Raw genomic sequence first — 22,843 nt, forward strand, 5'->3', positions numbered from 1 at the left:
GATTAAACAAGATTCTTCAAGTTTGGTTAATAGCCAATTCCTTTCAAGTTTTCGCGATATTTGTTTTAACTTAAGGGTTTGAGAGTTATACCAAGGAGCAAACTTTATTTGCTTTGTTATCTTCTATTTAAGGGAGCTACAGAGTCGAGTGTTGTTCGCAGCGAGCCTACAGCGCTATCGACAAGATGATCAATTTGAGAGAGGTTAAAGTCGGCACGGGAAACCTCTGTTACTGGAGGACTTGGTATTGAATTTAACGACGGAGTAATCATTTCCTTAAATTTTGCGACAGCACTATCTGATAAACATCTAGTATAGTAACTGTTGCTGAGTGGCGTGTAATCAAGTAAAAAGAAATCAAAAGTAATCAAATAATGATCCGTTAGCGAGGGATTCTGTGGAAAGACTGTTAGGTTATGTGTACATGTGCAGATATATATATATATATATATATACCTGTGAAGTGGAAACCATTTCAGGTGACTACCTCTTGAAGCTCATCGAGAGAATGCCAAGAGTGTGCAAAGCAGTAATCAGAGCAAAGGGTGGCTATTTTGAAGAAACTAGAATATAAAACATGTTTTCAGTTATTTCACCTTTTTTGTTAAGTACATAACTCCACATGTGTTCATTCATAGTTTTGATGCCTTCAGTGAGAATCTACAATGTAAATAGTCATGAAAATAAAGAAAACGCATTGAATGAGAAGGTGTGTCCAAACTTTTGGCCTGTACTGTATATATATATATATATATATAGCCTATATATATGTGTATATATATACATACATACATATATATATATATATATATATATATATATATATATATATATATATATATATATATATATATATATATATATATATATCAGTAAAGAAACCCAAATGGTTTCACTGGCTTGTAGGTCAGCATGTTACCTGCATGATGTAAATGCATAAGTCGTCTGCTCTGTACCCTGTTGGCACTGGCTCTGTTGAGGTGGGGCTCAGCGGTGGCTAAGTCTCAGCATCACAGAACCAGGCCACCCCCTCTGTTGTCTTGTGCGTCTAGTGTTTGTGATTGTATTATTATTGTTGTTGTTTTTGTGATATTGTATGGTGTACTGCTTGTCTGTTTTTTTTTTTTTGTTTGCTTGTTTTTTCCTCCACTGTGATTGTGTTTTTGTGCTGCACATTAATGTCTGCTTATTGTACACTGTTTATTGTCAATAAAATTAAAAAAAAAAAGGATAACTTAAGCTGAATAACAGCAGCAACTTAAGTTTGGGGTCGCCTGTTCAAGTCCCCGTCCAGACCAAAATATGGAGCGTGGACTGGTAGCTAGAGAGGTGCCAGTTCACCTCCTGGGCACTGCCGAGGTGCCCCTGAGCAAGGCACCGAACCCCCCCCCAACCGCTCAGAGCGCCTGTCATGGGCAGCCCCACTCTGACATCTTTCCACTTAGTGCATGTGTGTGTTCGGACCTGTGTGTAATTGACAACAGAGTGAAAAAATTGAATTTCCCCTCAGGGATTAATAAAGTATATAAAACTAAAAAAATTAAATTTAAAAAAAGGAAGTAGCGGCTTGTGTAATGGAAACCCCTTTTAAGGGTGTGTGTCTGGGAAGGCTTGTCGGTGTGTCACATATTTGTAAATGCTGTTTGTGTCTGTTTGTCAGACACTATAAAGTCAAGATGTCCTATCAGTTTCTGGCTTTCCCATGAGTAAACCCGCAAATGTGCAATCATGTGTTCTGAGTCTCATTTATTCTTATTTATTTCACATCTCTCTCTCAGCTGTAATGGTGTTCATATGGTAATACATAGGTCTATTCTTGAGTTAGTGTGACAGACTGTTTAAAAGGATAGTGTCAGTAGTGTAGTGGTTTCTGGTAAGGTGGATTACAGATGAGGAAGTGGGTATACTGTATGCTCTCCTGTATATTCCAATGGCTTTTTGGCTGATAGGTGGGTATACTGTAAACCACCAGAAAAACGAACCCTCCACTACCTGCGTATACCCTCCACTACACCCCTGGGAGGAGATTTATTTAACTTAGAAGGCATTCAAGTATAATCACTAGTTTCTTAGCTTTAAAGAAACAAAAATAACCAACCAGGCACTATTTTGTCAGCCTACAAATGTTACTTATCTAACTTCCATTATTCAAATTATATCCATAGATTCTCTGAAAGCCTGCACTACGACTTTCTCCCACTTCATCTTATCTCCTGTGACTTACTTTATTGTGGTCTCATTGTGGGACCTGGAAGCACCAAATCAATGCTGCACAGTATCCTTACCGTTTCTTAGGAAATTTACCTGTCAAGCCCTCACCCTTTTAACAGTTATACCTATTATTTACATGACTATTTCGCAATATTTCTCAGGAATTCTGGAAGTTGTTTGGACAAACATGGATTGTGTCCAACAAGGAAACAAAAAGCAACAGATCTCCTTTGATCTTGTGCTCACGCAACTGAGATATGCAGTTAGTTCCCATGGAAGGAACATAGGCTTAAGGGCAGATTTAAGGTGGATAACCTTCTTCAATTGTGTACCAGGCTGCCCCACCACATCCTGCAGTCTAAGAGATGGGAGCATAAAGCAGTGGAGGTTAGCCTGAGGTTTTTGTGCATCATCTTATTCACATTTTATGCTTGAAAAGATTTCAGGCCATCTGGGAAACACAGAGGGTCAGTCCCCTGCAGCCATGCCTCTGGCTCAGTGCTCTAATGAATCCATTTACAGTGGTGGATGAAGTACCTGGAAGTCATACTCAAGTAAAAGTACAGATATCTTAAAATACTGTGGTGGAAGTTAAAGTCACCTATTATATTACCATAGTTATATAATAAGTGACATTACTATACACACCAATCAGTCAAAACATTAAAACCACTGACAGATGACATGGACAATACTGACCATCTCGTTACAATATCATGCTCTGCTGGGAAACCTTTGGTCCTGGCATTCATGTGGATGCCACTTGAAGCACTTCACTCATCCAAACACTGCAGCGGACCAAGTACCCCCCTCATGGCAATAACACTCCTATGGTAGTGGCCCCCCTCCAGCAGAACACGCACCATGCCTCACCACAAACAATGCTCAGAAACTGCCTGAGGAACATGACAAAGAGTGCAAGGCATCAACCTGGCCTCCAAATTCCCCAGATCTCAATCTGACTAAGCATCCATGGGATGTGCCAGTACCCCACCTCACATCTGACAGGTCAGGGGGGGACTACATGTAGGTCCTCAGCGCTGGGTGGGTGCTGCATGTCAAGTGGTATCCACAACAGTGGTGGCTGCTGGTCTTTCAAACAGGGGAAGCTCACATTAAGTTCATATCATAACATTTGTCATATTGTAGCGAGGCAGTAACTTATAAAAGGAACATTTAATTGAAGGTGTTTTTCAACCACACTCATACCATAGAACCACAGCAAAACACACCTCAAAGATTTTCAGATGGGTTTAAACTGTGTACTGTACACATGGTGAAAATGAGCCATATGGCTTATGGAAATACGGAACTCCAGACGGCACGACAGGGAGGTCACGTTTGAAAACTGGTGATAGCTGCTGACATTTGAACATCATAGTCATGATGTTAAAATAAACAATAAAAAAACATTGAGTGAGCTGAATTTATCAAAAAAGCTGAATATTTCTTAGCTTATGGAAAGTGAATATTTTGGTGATACATGGTTTTCACATGGCAGCACCAAGGTGCATGGATTGTTACACACATCAGTGCAGGTCTCCCATACAAACTAATTCCCTAAACTAAAAATGAGAACTTCTTCTGCTTGCCACACTCAGTATCATCTTTTGTGTCATGCTGCACAAAGTCATATTACATAAAGAAACTAATGCTGCTTCTCCAGATGGGCAGCTTTTGTTATTTCTGCCAAAATGACTGTAACATAATTCTCACTGTCTAGTCAAAACAGTCCAAAATATGAGCTGTTAAAATTATGTAGCCCGTCTACCCTCAATATATGTAGATGGGGCCCTGAGTTCTTTACTTCACTTAACTTTAGTGGGTTAACTCTGACTAACTCAATATTATTTATCCTGGGTCCTCTAACAACCTTAGAGCTATTAGATATAACCAGATATTAGTGAGCTCTTTATATTAAAATAATTAAGTGTGATGACCCTTTATCAAATATTCACAGGCACAACCGTTAAATATATGCAAGATATTAGAACATCAAACCATTTAAAGTTAGAAAACACACTCAAATCAATTTCCCAATTAAAGGTATGATTTTACTTGAATAAGGTAAAATAAATATAACAACTTAAAGTTAGTGTGCTCTTTTGTTTTTCACAAGTCCACAGCTTATATCAGTTTTCTTTCAAACCATACAATATATTGTCCCTTTTCTATAGGTTTTAGTGTCCAAACAAAGTTTCAACAGTAATCAAACACTGTGCACACACCAATTATCGCTATACTAAGCCGGCAAAATAATAATATTTAATAAAATAAAATCGTTGCAGGCCTGTATCGCTGCTTGTGTTCGTTGAGACCAAAAACTCAGCGGTCAGTTCACTCTCAGCTGAGCAGAAAATAAATTAGCTGTAGGTACCTTTATCCAGGAGCTATGTGGTCATCCAGAGAAGCTAACAATTCACAGCCGTCTGTCCTGAAAGCAGGAGACAGCGGGAGGACACACTCATGGAGTTTGGGTGGATATCCAACGTTGCCACAGGAACTCTGAGCCTCCTCGATGGCTCAGAGCGCTATCTGGTGGATGTCCGTCGTCTCCTGGTTGCAATCTGTCCACGAGGCTAGGGGGTCGAGCTGGGTTAGCTCAGTTAGCTTAGCCTGCAATCTCTCCACCTTACACACACCGCTCACTTGGCTAACGAGCGACGTAACAGGTTACAATGTTGCAAAACGTCGAGCAGACGTTCTCAATAACTCTCAGTATAACGTCCTTTTACAGATTATCCTGTTGAAAATCTAAGACACCTACTATACAAACTGTTTTCTTCACAACTTAAGACGTCCACTCCCACATTTATCGCATTCTCTCGTCAACTTCCCGTCCTCTCCCTCTCACCTCTCTCTCAGCCGGATGGACCCCACAGCCAACCTTTCAAAATAAAAAACAACTCATGTGAAAAGAAAGCATTTCTTTAGAAAGGGTACCATAGAAATAAACAGCTTTTTAACAAATTAAATGAAATAAAACACATATAGCAATTTAAAAAATTTTAACACATGAACTTGAGATTTTACCCAAACAATGAAATATATGTATTTCACCCTTTTTAACCTTTTATCAAATCCTATTTATTCATGTATTTATCACCAACTATTTACCATATTTATGCACATTTTTTCCCGGGCTACAATTATATAACTGGTAGGTCTCCAGAGACAAAGTTACAGAATAGATGCATTATTTGGCAATACTGATTTTGAACCTGCCAGGATTATATTCCTGTTATTTCAGCAAAAATGAATGTTATATATAGTACATATTTAATGAAAATGCATGTATTTGAGAAGTACTGAGTCAAGATAATTAAGCAATATCACACTCCTGCGGTCTAGTGGCTACGACCGAATCACAGCCGTGACGATATCACAGAACGACATCACGAGCTTGAGTGTGATATGCTTTTATACAACAGTTCAACAGTTAAATAAGCAAGGCTGATTAAGAAATGTTGAAAAATGAGGACAAAATAGATAATTTAAGCATTTTATTTGTCTTCCGCCAACAAAAATAGTTCCCTCAGGACTTCGTTGTCACCGTTGCTATGTAACGCAGACATGGTGCGCCAGGCACTTACTCTTTATACACATTTATCTGCACATTTCCATTAATTGTGCAGCCGGTGAAATAAGTCGCTGGTGACTGCATGGTGGACTGTCGCTTCACAGGCACAGCCGACTCTGCCTTCTGATTTGACAGTATGTTGCTTTTCTCCAAGTCATTGAGCTCCACTGATGAAACACTGACAAACCTGATGTGTGCTCAGATGGATTCAGCTTCTCCTCTCCCTCATCTTCCTCTGATGACCATCCATAGTTCAATTCAAAACTTATTTTAGGAAATAAATCCATATTTTTGGCTGTTTGACAGTGGATGAATTAATTAGCCTACAACGCAACTGCTGACCTAACTGACACTAACCGTCAGTTTTGATTTGATTGTTGATTGCAATCAGCTGTGAGGCGGAGTGATACATACACAGTGAAATAACCGTGATGTTGTACTCCAATATCATCACGGTTTTACTGTCTCTCGACCAATCAGATTGCAGGGCCGGAACTAACTGTTGTATAAGCTTGGTTGAATAACAGGAACTAGCAGTTTAAGTACTGGATAGCCCCTTTGAGTTCAAATTATATTTAGAGATTCTATGAAAACCTGCACTACGCCTTTCTCCCACTTCATCATATCTCCTGTGACTTTCTTTCTTGTGGTCTCAAGAGCCTCTGGTGTTGCAGGACCTGCAAGCCGAGGTAACCCTGAGGATCTAGGCCAAGGACTCTCTTTGAGCTGGCATTTAGACTGCAAGACCAAAATCAGTGCTGTTGACACTATTACTATTTCTGTGTAGGCAGTAAATTAACCTGTCAGGCCCTCACGTTTTTACAGTAATCCCTATTATGTAATGACTATATCCCAACATCTCTAAGGAACTCTGGAAGTTGTTTGAACTGCTGTAAACTGTGTCCAACTAGGATTGCAACTGTATGAGATTTACAATCAGACTTTTTTTTTAATTAAAGCTGTTGCTACAAAAGAACATTGGGCGTATGGAAGCGAATCGTGACTAATATTTAAATTAAAATGTATTTGCAGAAATGCTTTTTCATTTTAAGATTGTGGCTGCGTTATTTGACTCATAAATAAAATTAATCATCAATCATCCTATTTGCATTTTAATTTTCTTCTTCAAGACTGCTCATTCTTTTACTTAATTAAAATGAAAAAGAAAAAGTCATTTGAGATTTAATTTTCAAAATATGCCCCAGCAAATAGATAGCAAAATTCAATTTGAAATGTAAAATTTGAAAATTAAAATGCATTTACAGAAATGCTTTTTCATTTTAAGAATGTGGCTGCATTATTTCACTCATAAATAAAATGAATAATCAATCATCCTATTGCATTTGCATTTTCTTCTTCAAGACTGCACATTTTATGCCATAATCAAAAAGAAAACAAAGAAGACATTGCTATTTCATTTTCGTGGTCTGCCCTGCAAAATAGTGACCATAATTCGAAAATGATTTGGCAATCTGAGCGGCGCAGGAGAGTGACGTCAGGAGCCGCTCTTCTTCAGCTGACCATGGTGCTACCCATAATCATCTTAAATATTTAGGCTAATATAATTTAGATCTGCCCTGTAAAAGTGTGTGTATAGCGCATTGAATGAGTGTTTGGTGCGAAGATGTTATTACCGCTTGTCATAAGAAAACACAATGCGCTCACTTGTAAGGTCCTCGTCACACCTAACACTCATTCAGTGCGCTATACACACACTTTTACAGGGCAGATCTAAATTATATTAGGCAGCTTTGTATGTATGAAAATTATTTAACGTGCCAATATCACAGGGTTTCCCCCGGAAAGGTTGCTGGACTGTGTGGTATTTATTCAGTTTTGGGAAATCACGATGTCTACAAAGTATAAGCTATAAGTACAAGTATAAGCTGCTACCAGTTTAAATGACTGTCAAGTCAGTGGACGTATTAACTCTGTATCCTCAATGAACAGTCCATGAAAAAATTATTTTTTCCAGCAGATATCTTAGTTACAACATGATTGAGCTAGCAAAGCAGTTTTGTGTTGCTATGTGTGGTATTTATTCAGTTTTGGGAAATTCCGATGTTTAGAAAGCACAATCTCAGGGAGCGCCATGATCTGTGATGCATCCATATATCAAATGTGCACAACGCCCCCTACTGTATTAGATGGGTAGCACCATGGTCAGCTGAAGAAGAGCTCCTGACGTCACTCTCCTGCATCTCCGTTCAGATTGCCAAATCATTTTCGAATTATGGTCACTATTTTGCAGGGCAGACCATGAAAATGAAATAGCAATGTCTTCTTTGTTTTCTTTTTGATTATGGCATAAAATGTGCAGTCTTGAAGAAGAAAATGCAAATGCAATAGGATGATTGATTATTCATTTTATTTATGAGTGAAATAATGCAGCCACATTCTTAAAATAAAAAAGCATTTCTGTAAATGCATTTTAATTTTCAAATTTTACATTTCAAATTGAATTTTGCTATCTATTTGCTGGGGCATATTTTGAAAATTAAATCTCAAATGACTTTTTCTTTTTCATTTTAATTAAGTAAAAGAATGAGCAGTCTTGAAGAAGAAAATTAAAATGCAAATAGGATGATTGATTATTAATTTTATTTATGAGTCAGATAATACAGCCACATTCTTAAAATGAAAAAGCAATTCTGCAAATACATTTTAATTTAAATATTAGTCACGATTCGCTTCCATATGGGCGAGCTGCTGATTTTGTCAGTTGAAACCTGACATCAATGTCTTAAAACTGGGTGCAAGAGGGCTGGCAAACCAAGATCCTCTGGCTGGGAGCAGCAATTTTAGATGGCCAGTACTGGATATTCTAATGTATGTATATTTTCCATGTTATAGAAGTTGGTTGCTATCATGTCACAGTTGTTGACTCCGATAAATCTGCATAAACTGTACTGGCATTTGATTTCACATTTTTAGTTGACTTTGATGGTCTCAGATTTCATGGTGTTTTATCATTGTTTGAATTATCTTCCTGTCATTTTGCAGGTAGCTATAGTTATTGTTCATACATGTCCAACATGTCATCAGCAGAGCTAACTGTTACTATTACTGCTAGACACTCCCACAAAACTGCGCATATAAAAAGAGGAATCAGAGGGGATAAGTTTTGTCAAACGAGCAGTTCATCAAAGGAACTTCTTGATCTCATTGACAGGTGAGAGATGCTTTATGAGAGACAAATTTAATATTAATTATTATAATATGCCAATGTCATTGTGATACCAGTATTTTCAAGCTGTTTTGCACTCAGGTTCATCTAGTTACAGTTAACCAGGGGTGATTGCTCTGAGACAACAAGGGAGGCTGATGCTGACTTCAATTTTGAGCCCCACATTAAGAATATAACAAAAACAGCATTTTATCATTTGAAAAACATTTCCAGAGTCAGGCCGTTTCTCTCTAATGCCAATGCAGAGACTCTAGTGTACACTTTTATCACCTGTCAAATTGATTATTGTAATGCTCTTCTTTCTGGTCTTCCTAAGAAGACCATTATACCATTACAACGAGTTCAAAATGCAGTTGCTCGAGTTCTGACGAGGACCAGAAAGAGAGCACACATTACTCCCATCCCATCTTTTAGCTTCAGAATTGATTTTAAGATTCTTTTATTAGTTTTTAAAGTTCTTAATGGTCTTGGTCCTTCTTATTTATCAGATTTGCTTTTAACCTATCAGCCCTCTAGGACCCTCAGGTCCTCTGGTAGTAGACTGTTAATTATTCCAGAAGTTAGAACTAAAACCCATGGTCAGGGGTGGGTAGTAATGTGTTACAACTAACGCACGTGAGTAAAAAAGTAGTTTTTTTGAGGAAGGGATACTTTTTAAGTTCCTTTTTTAAAACTGTTCTACTCTTACTCAAGTATATTTTTGAGCCAGTAATCTACTTTTTACTTCACTACATTTGCCATTTACCTTCGTTACAACTACCGTATGTTTCCAAATAGTCGCCCGTGGCAGATAGCCGCTGCGCACACCTAATAGCCCTTGGGGGTTTGACCCCATTGTGCGTATTAAACGCCGGTCCGATTAAACGCCGGGGCGATTATTTCCTCATTCATTGCCTCAAGGAGGGGTGTGCTTTTACGCACGGGTCGCACAAGTGGCGCACATGACTCGTGCTACGGACGGACGGACGGACGGATGGACAGACAGCCATGTATCTAAAACAGGTAATACATCTGGCTCCATCTTTCCCACATCAAATATCCATGTTTGCCTTGACCCGCATGCGTAAAAGCGCACACAGTCCGTGTCCTCTCATCGCGGATGCTGTGATTTGATGGCCCGGTACTCATTGTAGCCCACTCTTATAAGACCCAACAATAATAATAATAATAATAATAATAATAATAATAATAATAACAGTAATAACTTACTGTGGGCATATATGCCATTTCTTTTCATAAAATTACCAGAGGAGTTTGCTGAAAAACAGGTGCAGCCTGAATTACTCGCGTACGTCCCCGGTGAAAATCGCTGACATGCATGGGAAATACGGCTTCTACAGGCTCGCCACAGCTTACTGTCAGGACTCAGGGACCAGAATTCGGGATGGCGGACTGTCGGAATGGTGATATTTCGGTGTGGCGGCCTATAACTGTTGGTTAAATGGCACGTTCGGATAACTGGGGCTTTACTGGTATAATGCAATAGCACTACCCAGCGGTGAAACCCGTGTACACGAAAAAAATGACTGGAGCCAGGTCGAAAAGAGCCAACTAAGTTAGCATGTTAGAGATTTCTGCACATATAATCCCAGTTTAGGGCATATTTCTTACAAAACAAGGGAGAGATGGGATTTTCATTTTGTTACTGTTATGGTCATTTGTAAAATAGTTCACCTTACACCTGGTGATCTGGCAGGAAAGTCCTACAGGGACCTGTTATACCTTTACAAACACATTTTGGCAACATGTAAAGATGGAACTTGGCAACATTATAGTTCTATTGTTTACCATATATTGAATGGTTTCTTATTTATTTTATTGGATTTTATTTATTTTGTTAACAGCAAAAAAGACGTAGAAAAGACAAAGAAGTTCGGATGTCATTTCTGTTTTTAAAGCAAGGTCATCCACTCAAATTACAGATAGGGAAATGGAGAAAAAAGAGGTTAGGTGAGGTAAAGAGTGAGGGGTAGAGTGAAGGACATGGAGAGTGGAAGATTGGTACCTGCTTCATTAAAAAAAAGTTTTATCAACAAGTGCTGTTTTTTCATTATTTTGCACTGGTCCGCACACCCTAAAAATATTCAAACGGAAAGTAACTTGTACTTGAGTGAATTATTAACTAGGTACTTTTTACTTTTACTTGAGTAGGTTTCTCAAATAGTAATTTTACTTCTACATGAGTATTTTTTTTATGGCAGTAATTGTACTTTTACTTGAGTACAGATTTTCAGTACTCTACCCACCCCTGCCCATGGTGAGGCGTCCTTTTCTTATTACGGCCCACGTCTGTGGAACAGCCTGCCAGAGGATCTGGCTTTTTATTCTGTGAAGCACTTTGTGTTACAATTTATTGTATGAAAATGTGCTACATAAATAAAGTTTGTTTGATTGACTGATTGATTGATTGATTGATTGATTGATTGATTGAGCCTCCCCTAAAATTTCATAGAAGAAATGGTCAAATATGCACTATTGAATTAACATTAAAACAAGAATTTAGCTAGCTAGCCAACCTGGCAGAATTCACATATAAATAAATGTGTGCTTCAGTAATATTTGAGAATGTTCAGAGTATGTTGCTATATAGCACTTTTTCGTTACCTGGGCCAGTGTTAAGGTACTGCTTCTTTCAGGGAAACTTGTTTTGAGAGAAAATCAGTTTTGGTGGTGTAGACACAGTTCAGGTGTTTAAACCCATCTGAAAATCTTTGAGGTGTGGTTGCTGTGGTTCTATGGCGTGAGTGTGGTTGAAAAATGTCTTCAATTAAATGTTCCTTTTATAAGTTACTGCCTCGCTACAATATGACAAATGTTATGATGTAAACGTAAAGTGAGCTTCCCCTGTTTGAAAGACCAGCAGCCGCCATTGCTGTTAACCCAGTGTTATGGGTTATTATAATTCTCTCCCCACCATGTTTCTTTTGTAAACTAGAGTGAAATGGCGAACTATGAGGTGACGGTACATACTGGCAGTGTGGCCCATGCTGGCACTGAAGACAGGGTCTACATTACGCTGGTGGGAAAAGATGGGGAGAGCGCATCCAAGCAGCTCCATAACTTCAAAGGGCTGTTTGCCTTTGAGAAAGAATCAGTAAGTCAGAAATTTCCTTTTCTAAGTTTATATGTGTTACGTCTCTCTCTCTCTCTCTCTCTCTCTCTCTCTCTCTCTCTCTCTCTTCCTCTTGTTCTGTCATCTGAGTTTCCTGACAGGTGGAGCCTTTGAGACTGACGAGGATGGGAGGAGTTGATAAAAGCTCCCGAGAGAGTGAGAGGGGGTCTCTCTCACACACACACACACACACACACACACACACACACACACACACAGATTCGTCAGGCAGCTTAGAGAGCTGTCTTTTGTTGCCTTTCTTTTAGGCGGAGGTTGCATGGATTAGCGTGCAACCTCCTTTCTTATTTTAGTTTGTTATTGTAGTTTGGGTTGGAGGTCTCCGGTAACTCAGTTTTCGTTGTTTGTTTTTTGTTGAGATTAGATGTTTAATTTAGGTAGTTAGTGTGGGAGCTGCTGGGTGCGACAGCCCACTGTGTGGTTGGCCCAGCAGCCCCCACTTTTTATGTTCTTTTTGGCCGGGACCTTCATCCCTCTTTTGTTTATGGTTTGCATTTATTTAAAGTATTGTTGATTAAAGAAGGTAGGAAGGTAACACATGTGTAACATGCTTCCTAAGCTTTACCTCAATAAGATTATAGGCACATTAAATATCAATTTAGAGAACTCAGGCTCAGGTGGGCAGTAACAGGATATGTGCCACTCTGAAAATCTTCAACCTACAACCTACAAAGATGACAAAAACAACAGATGATCACCAAAATTCTTTCAAAAATTGTATTTTACGCAGTGCACATATTGCTCAGGATGTATTTTCATGACACTTCTACATTCAGTAATATTTGCTAATTATTGTTAATTATTAGTTCATGGTTATCAAATACACTTTTTCTTCATCTCTTGAAATATTCTTGAACCATTTCTGTCATCACTCCAGGTGTCTACTTTTACTGTGTCCTGCCCTGTCTCCATTGGAGAGCTGATTCTGATAAAGCTGGAAAAAACGTACCTCTTTCTCGAGGATGATTGGTTCCCAGCCAAGGTGGTAGTGAAATCCCCTGAGGGACACACCTACAACTTTCCCATCTACAGATGGATCACTGACAGCAAGGTGCACTGCTTCAGAGAGGGAACAGGTTTGTGGAAATTTGCTGTCTGCATCCTGTACATTGTTCACTGGTTACAGAAGATATCAAAGACAGACGAATTCTGCAAGCTAGACAGTAAGGAGGCTGAAGTAAATTTATGAAAACATACTGTATATATTCAGGATTTTGAACCTTATTTTGGTTCTTTCTTTGAGCTCTGAGAGACTTTGAAGACTATTCTCGTGCCATTCAATTTCGGAAGCAAGAGCTGGAGAAACGAGACAAAGAGTATCGGTGAGAGCTCAGGGTTTATTCACATTTTAACTTCCTGCAGCCCAAAATTAATTGAATGTCCCTGATATATAATGATAAATTATTTGCCATGTGACATTGTTACTGTACATTACACCTGCCAGGGTTTATTAAAATATATAGAACACATTTTGCAAAATTGCAATTCTGAATATTTTTGAATATGTGACACTTCTGACACTATTATACTAGTGTATTAAAACTGCACATACACTGGTAGACTATCCAAAGTTCATCACCTCCTTGTCTCTGTTTTTACCCAGCTGGCATGTGTATGCGAGGGGAATACCCGACTGCATGGAGGCAACGTGCTATTCTGATCTGCCTCCTGATGTCCGCTTCTCCTTCACCAAGGACCTAGAGTTTGCATACACTCTAGGGACAGGGTAAAGTCCTCAAATTCTGTTTGGTATCTATATATCTAGGTAACTTTGTACCTGCCAATCAAAAAGATTTAAGAAATCATAATAAAGTTACTCTTTGCTTTTATTTTCTAGCCTGATTCATCTGAAATTAGATGGACTGGCTAATTCCAGGGAGAAATGGCCTGATATTGCTGCTATCAGTGTGGCGATGCAAGGAAGATCGACTCACATATCAGGTGGGTTGATGGAATAGTTAGCTCTGTATGCATACTAATAATGTTTATTTTATTATTATTATTATTATTATTATTATCATTACCTTCTTTTCCAACATATTGTCACTTTTTCTTATCTTTATTGCAATTAGTGATTTCATTGCTGAACTGCCCTGTTCTCCTGTCCAAATACATTTCACTGAACCTTGTTGATCTACAGAGGACTAATAAAGAGAATCTGAAACTAATCTGAAACCTTTCCAAACAAAGCTACAAAGTGCTTTGTTACCAAAACAAGTAATAAAGTAATAAAATCCAAACACAAGATATAAAACAAGATGAAATAATTACCATGTCACCAAAGAAAAAGAAAAAGCCATCAGATAAAAATGAGAATTCTGAGTAACACATTGTTCACTGTGGTCCAGTCGCACATGAAGTGTACCGTTAAGCTGATAACAGAGGTTGACCAAGATTTTCTAGCCCAGAGTTTGAAACTCACTGGATGTTCCACTCTTTTTCCAGACTATGTCCAGCAGCACTGGAGGGATGATGATTTTTTTGGCTACCAGTATCTAAATGGTGTCAACCCCATGTTGATCAAACGCTGTTCAGCTCTGCCTGATAACTTTCCTGTCACTGACGAGATGGTCTTCCCCGGTGATCAGTTCAGCTTGGCAGATGAGATGAAGGTGATTGTCTTGACCTTGACTGATCTTAGTATTTACACATAATAACTTTGGAACTGCATGTTGTACTTACATTCAGTTTTAATTTTATTTATTCAATTCAATTTCAGTTTAATTCAACTTTATTTATAAAGCCCAATATCACAAATCACAATTTGCCTCAGAAATATATCGGATAAATAAGATTTAAAGCAGCTTAGTGCAGAACCTTTAAGGCCAATTAAATGTTCCAGTTTCTGTAGCAGAATTTGATGGTCAATTGTGTTAATGTGGCACTAAGCTCTAATAAAACAAGTACAGAGACGAGTCCTTTGTCAGAAGAAGCTCTGTGCTATGATGCACTCTAAATCCTGACTGAATAAATCTTCAAATAAATTATTACCATGGAGAAAGTCACACAGCTGGTTGTTCACTTAGTTTATGTATCCACACTGTACGCATGTAAGTCAAATCATTTTTCATCCTCGCTTAAACAGAAAGGCAACATATTCCTGTGTGACTACAAGCCTTTGGATGGAATAACACCAAACACCCACACTGTGACGAAGCAGTACTTGGCAGCTCCCCTCGTCCTGCTCCACAAAACACCTGAGGACAAGCTGAAGCCAATTGCTATTCAGGTGAATATAGCTCTCAAATATAGCTAAAAGCCAAGATGTAACAGTCTTGATTAAAGCTGTAGTTTTACATGTAACTTTTGTAAAAACAAGTTTTTATTTGCTGAAACTCTAACTATATCTTGAACAGGCCAGCCATTAGGAAATATGGGCAGGGGGACACAATTACTGTAAGTGGGATTAACACATCTGACCGCTGTCAGATGGACCCCACCGTTTCACAAAATCTGTGAGGGGTGGCATGTTAAAATGTGTTTTAATGATAACAACACTTTTTTTTTATCATGTAAATACAAATAATTTATATTGTCAGTGATATAACTCGGTAAGTAAATGGTTGTGCTTGATCCCATTTAAGGATAAACCACAGACCTTTTCATGGGTCCCGCTTAGCCTTGGGCTGGGGTCAATATTTCAATGTATTGTTTAGCTGCTAAAACAAGAAAATTGGTCTGTCCGGTGGGCAGTGCTTGGTATTTTGGTTGACTGTTTCCACCATGGGGCAAATGTTGGCTTGTGATTGGAGGAGAGTATTACCTACAGAGTCCAGTATAGGGTGGACCTGTGCTAATAGAACTAGGGCTAGAATATCTTAACATTCGTTCTCTGCCTTGCCCAGTGCCCCTAATGGCATTTGCAAGAATCTTCCATGCCTGAATGAAAACAACCCATCAGAGCTGATTTTTCACAGATTATCTGTTTCATGTTCCTCTGTAAGAATAGTGACAGTTTCAGCAAATATGACAAAAAGTTATTTCTTATAAGAAAAAAATTACTTCATTCTTTCTTTTACTAACTACAGCTTTAAGGCAATTATTCAAACTGTAACATGGCAGTTCCCCTGCGACAGGAGGAGTCCACCTTAATGAAAGTGTTCTTTAAGTAAGATACTGTGTCCTTTGCAAGAAGCAACTAGCATGGCTAGTATCTAGATGGCAGCTATGAAGTCTCTGTGCAAGGAGTGGCAGTTCATTTCTTCCTGCCTGAGCATGTGCCATGTAAAAAAGAGTTCCTCCAATAGCCACATCCAGGGCTGACAGTTGAGTCTGACACAAACAAAAGTCAAGTCAGTGTTATTTACATGAAACAAAAGTATTAATGTATGTAAGAATGATAAAAGTAGTGAATATTCACTTACATTCTTGAACAATATTGACCAGTACTGGTATTGAATATACTGGATAGAATGAACCACACCTCCTTCCTTCTCCTGCAGCTGAAGCAGACTCCAGCAGAAGACAACCCCATCTTCCTTCCTACTGATTCTGAGTACGACTGGTTGACGGCCAAGATTTTTGTGAGAAGTGCAGATTTCAACGAGCATCAAGCCAACTCTCACCTGCTGCGCACTCATCTGCTGGCTGAAGTGTTTGCAGTGTCACTGCTGCGCAACATGCCCATGGTGCATCCACTGTACAAGGTAACTGAGGGGAGAATACTGAACTTACTGTAGTTGTAGGTTATTTGACTTGCTGATTTTGTATCTTCTAAAGTTGTGATGGACTAAGAGTCTCATCCTACTCTCTAATGTGCTATGTGTGAGCTCAGTCCTGCGTGTTCTTTAATGAAGCAATAGGAGAAGATATTAGGTCTCAGTTAATGTAGTTTATTAAGCAGTAAAGGAATAAAATTACAGAGCTCTGGGTCTCAACTTCACGTCCCTGACGAACAACAAAGGTGTGTCAGTTCACGAAGTCTGACCTCCTGTCCTTTCCCTGACCCAGTATATTTGAGCGTAACAGAGTGTCATTGTGCACGCAAGGCGTTGTCCTCTTCTCATTGGCAGTTCCACTTCCTCCTTCACCACACCACGCCCCTGCCTCGTGTTAATCTGACTCCTTCCCGCTGGCGGTGGGGGCGTGGTTCCTGTTTTGAAAGACAAGAGAACAACACAACTCCCTACACGTGCTGTACCTTACTATCTGTATATCACTTTCTATTCTTTTTACCATATATGAAACTAATTATCTAAGCATTGCGGTATGTGCTCCTCAGACTTCATGTCTCTTCCTCTCCTGTACTTCTCCACTTCTGCAAAGCAAACACATTCAGATCAGCTGAAATCATCTCAGTATTCTCATTGTTCACACATCTAAAACTTATATAGTGAAACACAACTTATAGTAAAACACATAACATCATTCTATTCCCAAGAGTTGATAAATCATAATGTTTTAGTGTGTGTATTTTTTTAAGTATTTCTCACTACTAAATATTAAAGTAGCATCAAGATTACTGACTTGGTTAACATGTAATTTTGTTAGTAATATATTTTTGCTCTTCCCCTCAGCTCCTCATACCTCACACTCACGACACTCTTGAAATCAACTATATGGCTCGACATCATCTGATATCCGACAATGGAGTTTTCACAAAGGTACAAAAAGACCAACACACTCAGTAGACCATTACATAAACAATGTTTGTTTTCAGTATCATGCACAGTATTTGTCTCTAACTATACTCCTGACATATTTGACTGTCTGCTAGTTTGCAGCCACTGGTGGAGAGGGTTTGGTGACACTCCTGCAGAGATCATTGTCCTCAGTGACCTACACCTCCCTCTGCATACCAGAGGACATCGCTGAGCGTGGGCTGAAGGATGTGCCGAACTTCTACTACAGGGATGATGGACTCAAGCTTTGGGATATCATCTACAGGTAGTATGGGTGTCCTGATACTGGAAAATAAAAGCCCAAATCCTGCCTTCACTACTAGCTAGCTTTTGTACTCCTATGTAACTCAATTGGTTTTCTCAAGGATTTCTTAAATCATGGCCACTGTATAGCATGAAACAGTTGCAGCATATAAGTCCCCATTAAAACAAGCCCTTGTCATTTTTACATTTGTACACAATGCAGGGCTTCAATCCTCAGAAGAGGTCCGTCTATAATTTTGCGCCCTACTTGAGCCATGCCCACCTCTGTTTATTTTAGACCCTTCTCTCCAGTTCTGTTGTATTAACACCGGGTTTAGTATATTTTGCTTCCATCTCTCTGTCCTGCTCTACTCTACTTCAACGCTACTTAGCTCTCTCTCTACTCTGCCGGTAGACTACCACATCCACCTGTTGCACAAAACGCACACAGCAGTGTTTCCCCTAGGATGGAGTTGTAGCAGCAGAGGTGAAGCACACGCATGAAAAATAATTTTCACATGCGTGAAACTTTTTTGTATGCTTGCAAAAAATGCGGCCCGAGCCCTGTCTGTCCGTCTGTCCGTCCGCACAATGACATAACACGATGAATAGTATGTTATTAAATGAAGTGTCTGTAGCGCCAAATAATCGGTTAAAGCGCTAAGACGGAAAAAAAATCAGCAGCAGTGGTCATATTTCCGCTGCTAGTTGCATATAGGGGAAACTCTGCACGGCATGCTGTTTTCTCTGTGTCCGACAGGGTCAAGCTAACACAAGGTAATCATCCATCCATCTTCTAACCGCTTCATCCTCTTGAGGGTTGCGGGGGCGGGGGGGTGCTGGATCCTATCCCAGCTGACATTGGGCGAGAGGCAGGGTACAGACAGGTCGCCAGACTATCGCAGGGCTGACACACATTCACGCTCACATTCACACCTACGGACAATTTAGTTATCAATTAACCTAATCTCCAAGCACATACAGACAGATGTGGTGAAGTTATCAGTGTATGTTCATGTAACTGATAACATTAGAGAATACATTGGGGCCTGACCGATTTATCGGCCGGCCGATTTAATTGGCTGACGATTATTCTCTAATGGCCATAATCAATCAGTCAAATGTTGGCCAGATGGTGGCCGATTGATGCCGATGTTAACACTTATATTTTCATCACTAATAAAATGCAGGGAATATGGTGTTTTACTTAGAAATGATGTCCTTGTGTTACTAATCCAGTAGAGGGCGCTCCGACTCCTTTCATGTCACGCTCCACAGTCACCCCAGTGACCCAACAGCAGAGTGAAGTAGCGAAGACTGAAGAGCCGACAGCACATTTACTGAACCGAGCGGTTTGCCACAGTGTATTTAAGCCATCAAAAGCAGGTATTTCGGGGGGTTTTAAATTGAAAAACCTAAAAATTGAATCGGCTGATATATCAGGTTTTTTTATTCCATAATATCGGCATCGGCCCCAAAAAATCCATATCGGTCGGGCCCTGGAATACACTAACCAAGACATTCTTATATTTAGTGTAGATATCTAAATATGCATTATAAAGCAGTGATCAGTTTCGCATGATGTGAAATTGCATTAAAAAATCAACAATGTACAGGTCGCTGACATGGAACACTTTTATGTCCCTACCAATGTGAAAATCAAACCTACGCCCTTGGCTTCGCTGAAAATCAGAAGATGATTCATTAAATGCTAACTTATGTCAAGCTGTTGCCACAAAAAAAAAAAAAAAAAAACTAGAAATGTCCTTCAAGCTGGAAATCCAGCGCCATGCCGGAGTACTTTAAGCCCTGACAATGTGTACATCAGTAAAATGTAGAGGTGCTGGTAGGCATATATTTAAATTTAAAGCCCGGCTCCAAATGTTTCCCCCTGCTTCCTGTCTTTATGCTTAGCTAAGCTAATAACCATCTGGCTGTAGCTCCATACTTAATGCATTATCGTACTAATTTTGCCATCTAACCCTTCACAAGAAAGTGAACTGGCAAATTTCTGAAGGTTTCAAACTTTCCCTTTAAAGTTGTAGGATCCACTGTGTTGAATATTGTATCAAAGTGTTAAAAAGAACAGAACTGATCATTTTAAAGAGATGGACATTAAATTGTCTTACAAAAGAGTTATGTTTTACTACTACAGTATATGAAAGATATCAACAAAGAATGTGTTTTACAGAACATATTCACATTTCTCAAAGGTTTGTGCAGGGAGTGCTCGGCTTCTACTACAAGAATGATGATGAGGTCAAGAAAGACTCTGAACTGCAGAAGTGGATTTCGGACATTTTTGAACATGGATTTCTTTCCCGAAAAGGCACAGGTGGGTTTAAAGAAACACTCAATCTCAGTGATTAGAAATATGCATATTTATATTTTATATTAAACAATCAACATGCAAACATATGTCAAACTTTAATTTAATCATCTAGGCACCTTTAAGTAAGATGAGATACAAGAAAGATGCAGTTTATTTCCTCTAATTCTCAGGAATTCCCCAGCGCTTTACCAAAGTGGAAGAGTTGGTCAAGTTTGTCACCATGGTGATCTTCACTTGCTCAGCACAACACTCAGCTGTGAACACTGGACAGGTGAAGCTTTTTAATTTACAGAGATGATCAGTTATAATGTTGCTGTTTTTGTGGAATGGGTTGATGAGGTTTTGGAGAGACTGACCACATAAACAGGAGTCTACAGTCATGCTAACAGGCCTGTTGGACTGTACTTAGCACAGTGATGCTCCGAACTAAATGCAACAAATGCTAATATACGAACAATTACAATGCTAACATGCAGATTTTAACAGGTGTTATGTTTACTAAAATCACAGTCTTAGCTTAACATTTAAGCATGTGAACATTTGCTGATTAGTACAAAACACAAAGTACAGCTGAGGCTGATGGGCATGTCATTAGTTTTGAAGTTATTTGGTCATAGACCAAAGTGTTGGACTAATAAAATTTGATCTGATGATGGCACTGGAGTAACTGTCAGAGGATCACCAAAGTATGTCCTGAGGTCAACATGAATGTCTGAACCAAAGTTAGTGGCAATCCAACAGAAAGTTGCCAAGACATTTCTCTGAAAAACAAAGAAGTTGTGCTAAAGGAAAAGTCAGGGGATCACCAAAATCATTAGGATTCATCCTCTGGGGACCATGAATGTCTGTACAAATTTTAATTGCAGTCCAAATTTCATGGGATACATCCAATAGTTGTTGAAATATTTCAGGGTGGATCAAAAGTGGTGGATTGACTGACAAACAGACTGATATGGCATGGCTTCGAAGACTAATACTCAGTTATCTCTCAATCATTCATTTAATCATTGCAGTATGACTATGGTGGCTGGATGCCCAACACTCCCACCACCCTGTACCGTCCTCCACCAACCAAAAAGGGGACAACAAATCAGGCCACGATGATGGACACATTACCTGACAAGGGCACGACAGCTAATGGAATGTCTACCTTGTGGTTACTCAGCAAACCATCCTCTGACTATGTAAGTGTCCAAAACCTCTGGAAAATGTAATTACAACAATCACATTTAAGCTTAAGCTGTGTAATGAAGGTTAATATGTCATTAGAGCAAAAATACCCTCTTTGAGCCACGGAAAAAATCCTGCTTGCTTCCTACAACTCTGCATTAATTTGCCTGTAGTCCACAATTGATAAACATTTGAATGTTAGTGGAAAAAAACAACAACTTTCAAAACATATTTTTAATCTCATCAGGTCCCTCTTGGCCAGTACCCAGGGGACCATTTCAGTGAGAAGATGCCCTGCGAGATGATAAAGGCTTTTCAAGGAGAGCTTCAAGTGTTAAGTGCACACATCAACATCAGAAACATGAGTCTGGAGGTGCCATACACATACATGGATCCAGTGAAGATAGAAAATAGTGTGGCCATTTGAATATCAGAAGGTGTGACCTCCTCAGCTGTTGGCCAAATTCAGCTTCATATTCATGAACGTGAGAGAGGGAAAAACTGCATGCTCTGTTTTTAACTGATACTATGGTGGAAGGAAGCTACTGCATGTGATCATTTTATACTGATCTTTGATTTTTATATAACCTAATTGATTTAAAGCTATGGTCTACGTTTAGAAAGACAATGAGAAAGATTTGAAAAAAGCATTCCCCCCCAAACACACCCCTCCCTCTGTGCTCCATGATTCCTCCCCTCGGAGCCTCCTAATGACACACCTCCTCCCACATACTAACAAGGCCGGCACACAGAAGCTAACAGCTAAAGGCTTTCACAGTCATAAGCCAACCTTCTTATTCTCCTTCTTCTTTCGTTTTATGGCAGTTGGCAAACAACGTTTAGGTGCATTACCGCCACCTTCTGGACTGGAGTGTGGAACAGAATATACTACGTATGAAATTCTATTTACAAGCCCTGTTGCTTCCAAAAACCTGAAAATCGCTCCAAACACAACATCCCCTCGGCCAGGGCCTTAAGGCCCTGACACACCAAGCCGACGGTTGTCCGTCGACCAAAGTTTGGCCGTCGGTTGGCCTAGTTTTTGAGGTGTGTCCTGCACCATCGGCCCTTCAGCGTTGGCGGCTTTTTGGCTGATTGAGCATGTTGAATCGGCGGCGGAGCTAGTCGATGAAAGCGCTCACTCTGATTGGCTGTTTAGGTTTTATTCCCTCGCCCCTGTAGCGAATGAATGTTCCTGTAGTGAAACCGGGGCTAACTGGTGTTTGCTCCTCAAGCTCCACTTCACTCAGCTGCCCCACAGACCCGGTGCTTCTTCCCACTTTAACCTGAATAACAAACCGGAGCTAGCTGGGAGCGTTAGCCGCAGCATGACCGGAGGGAAACACAGTCAGTTAGCCTCCGCTAGCTT

The 22,843-nt window shown here is 39.5% G+C and overlaps 1 protein-coding gene across 1 annotated transcript; it reads left to right on the forward strand.

The window, feature by feature from the left end:
* The first annotated feature begins 11,919 nt into the window (after positions 1 to 11,919).
* Positions 11,920 to 22,432, forward strand: LOC144462542 (polyunsaturated fatty acid 5-lipoxygenase-like). Its single transcript, XM_078166601.1, has 14 exons — positions 11,920 to 12,072; positions 12,986 to 13,184; positions 13,352 to 13,430; positions 13,712 to 13,834; positions 13,946 to 14,049; positions 14,554 to 14,720; positions 15,194 to 15,337; positions 16,551 to 16,754; positions 17,625 to 17,711; positions 17,825 to 17,994; positions 20,186 to 20,307; positions 20,475 to 20,575; positions 21,318 to 21,488; positions 21,722 to 22,432. Exons 1-14 carry the CDS (start codon positions 11,920 to 11,922, stop codon positions 21,899 to 21,901), a joined length of 2,004 nt encoding a protein of 667 aa, XP_078022727.1. The 3' UTR covers positions 21,902 to 22,432.
* Positions 22,433 to 22,843: the final 411 nt, after the last annotated feature.

The sequence above is a fragment of the Epinephelus lanceolatus genome, chromosome 3 (genome assembly GCF_041903045.1).
Source record: "Epinephelus lanceolatus isolate andai-2023 chromosome 3, ASM4190304v1, whole genome shotgun sequence".
NCBI lineage: Eukaryota > Metazoa > Chordata > Actinopteri > Perciformes > Serranidae > Epinephelus > Epinephelus lanceolatus.

Excerpts from the sequence above, each read along its gene's own strand:
- LOC144462542 (XM_078166601.1), top strand. The coding sequence starts at position 11,920 with ATGGCGAACTATGAGGTGACGGTACATACTGGCAGTGTGGCCCATGCT. Across the intron at positions 13,431-13,711 it reads AAACGAGACAAAGAGTATCG|CTGGCATGTGTATGCGAGGG; the intron begins GTGAGAGCTCAG and ends GTTTTTACCCAG. Across the intron at positions 17,995-20,185 it reads CTTTGGGATATCATCTACAG|GTTTGTGCAGGGAGTGCTCG; the intron begins GTAGTATGGGTG and ends CATTTCTCAAAG.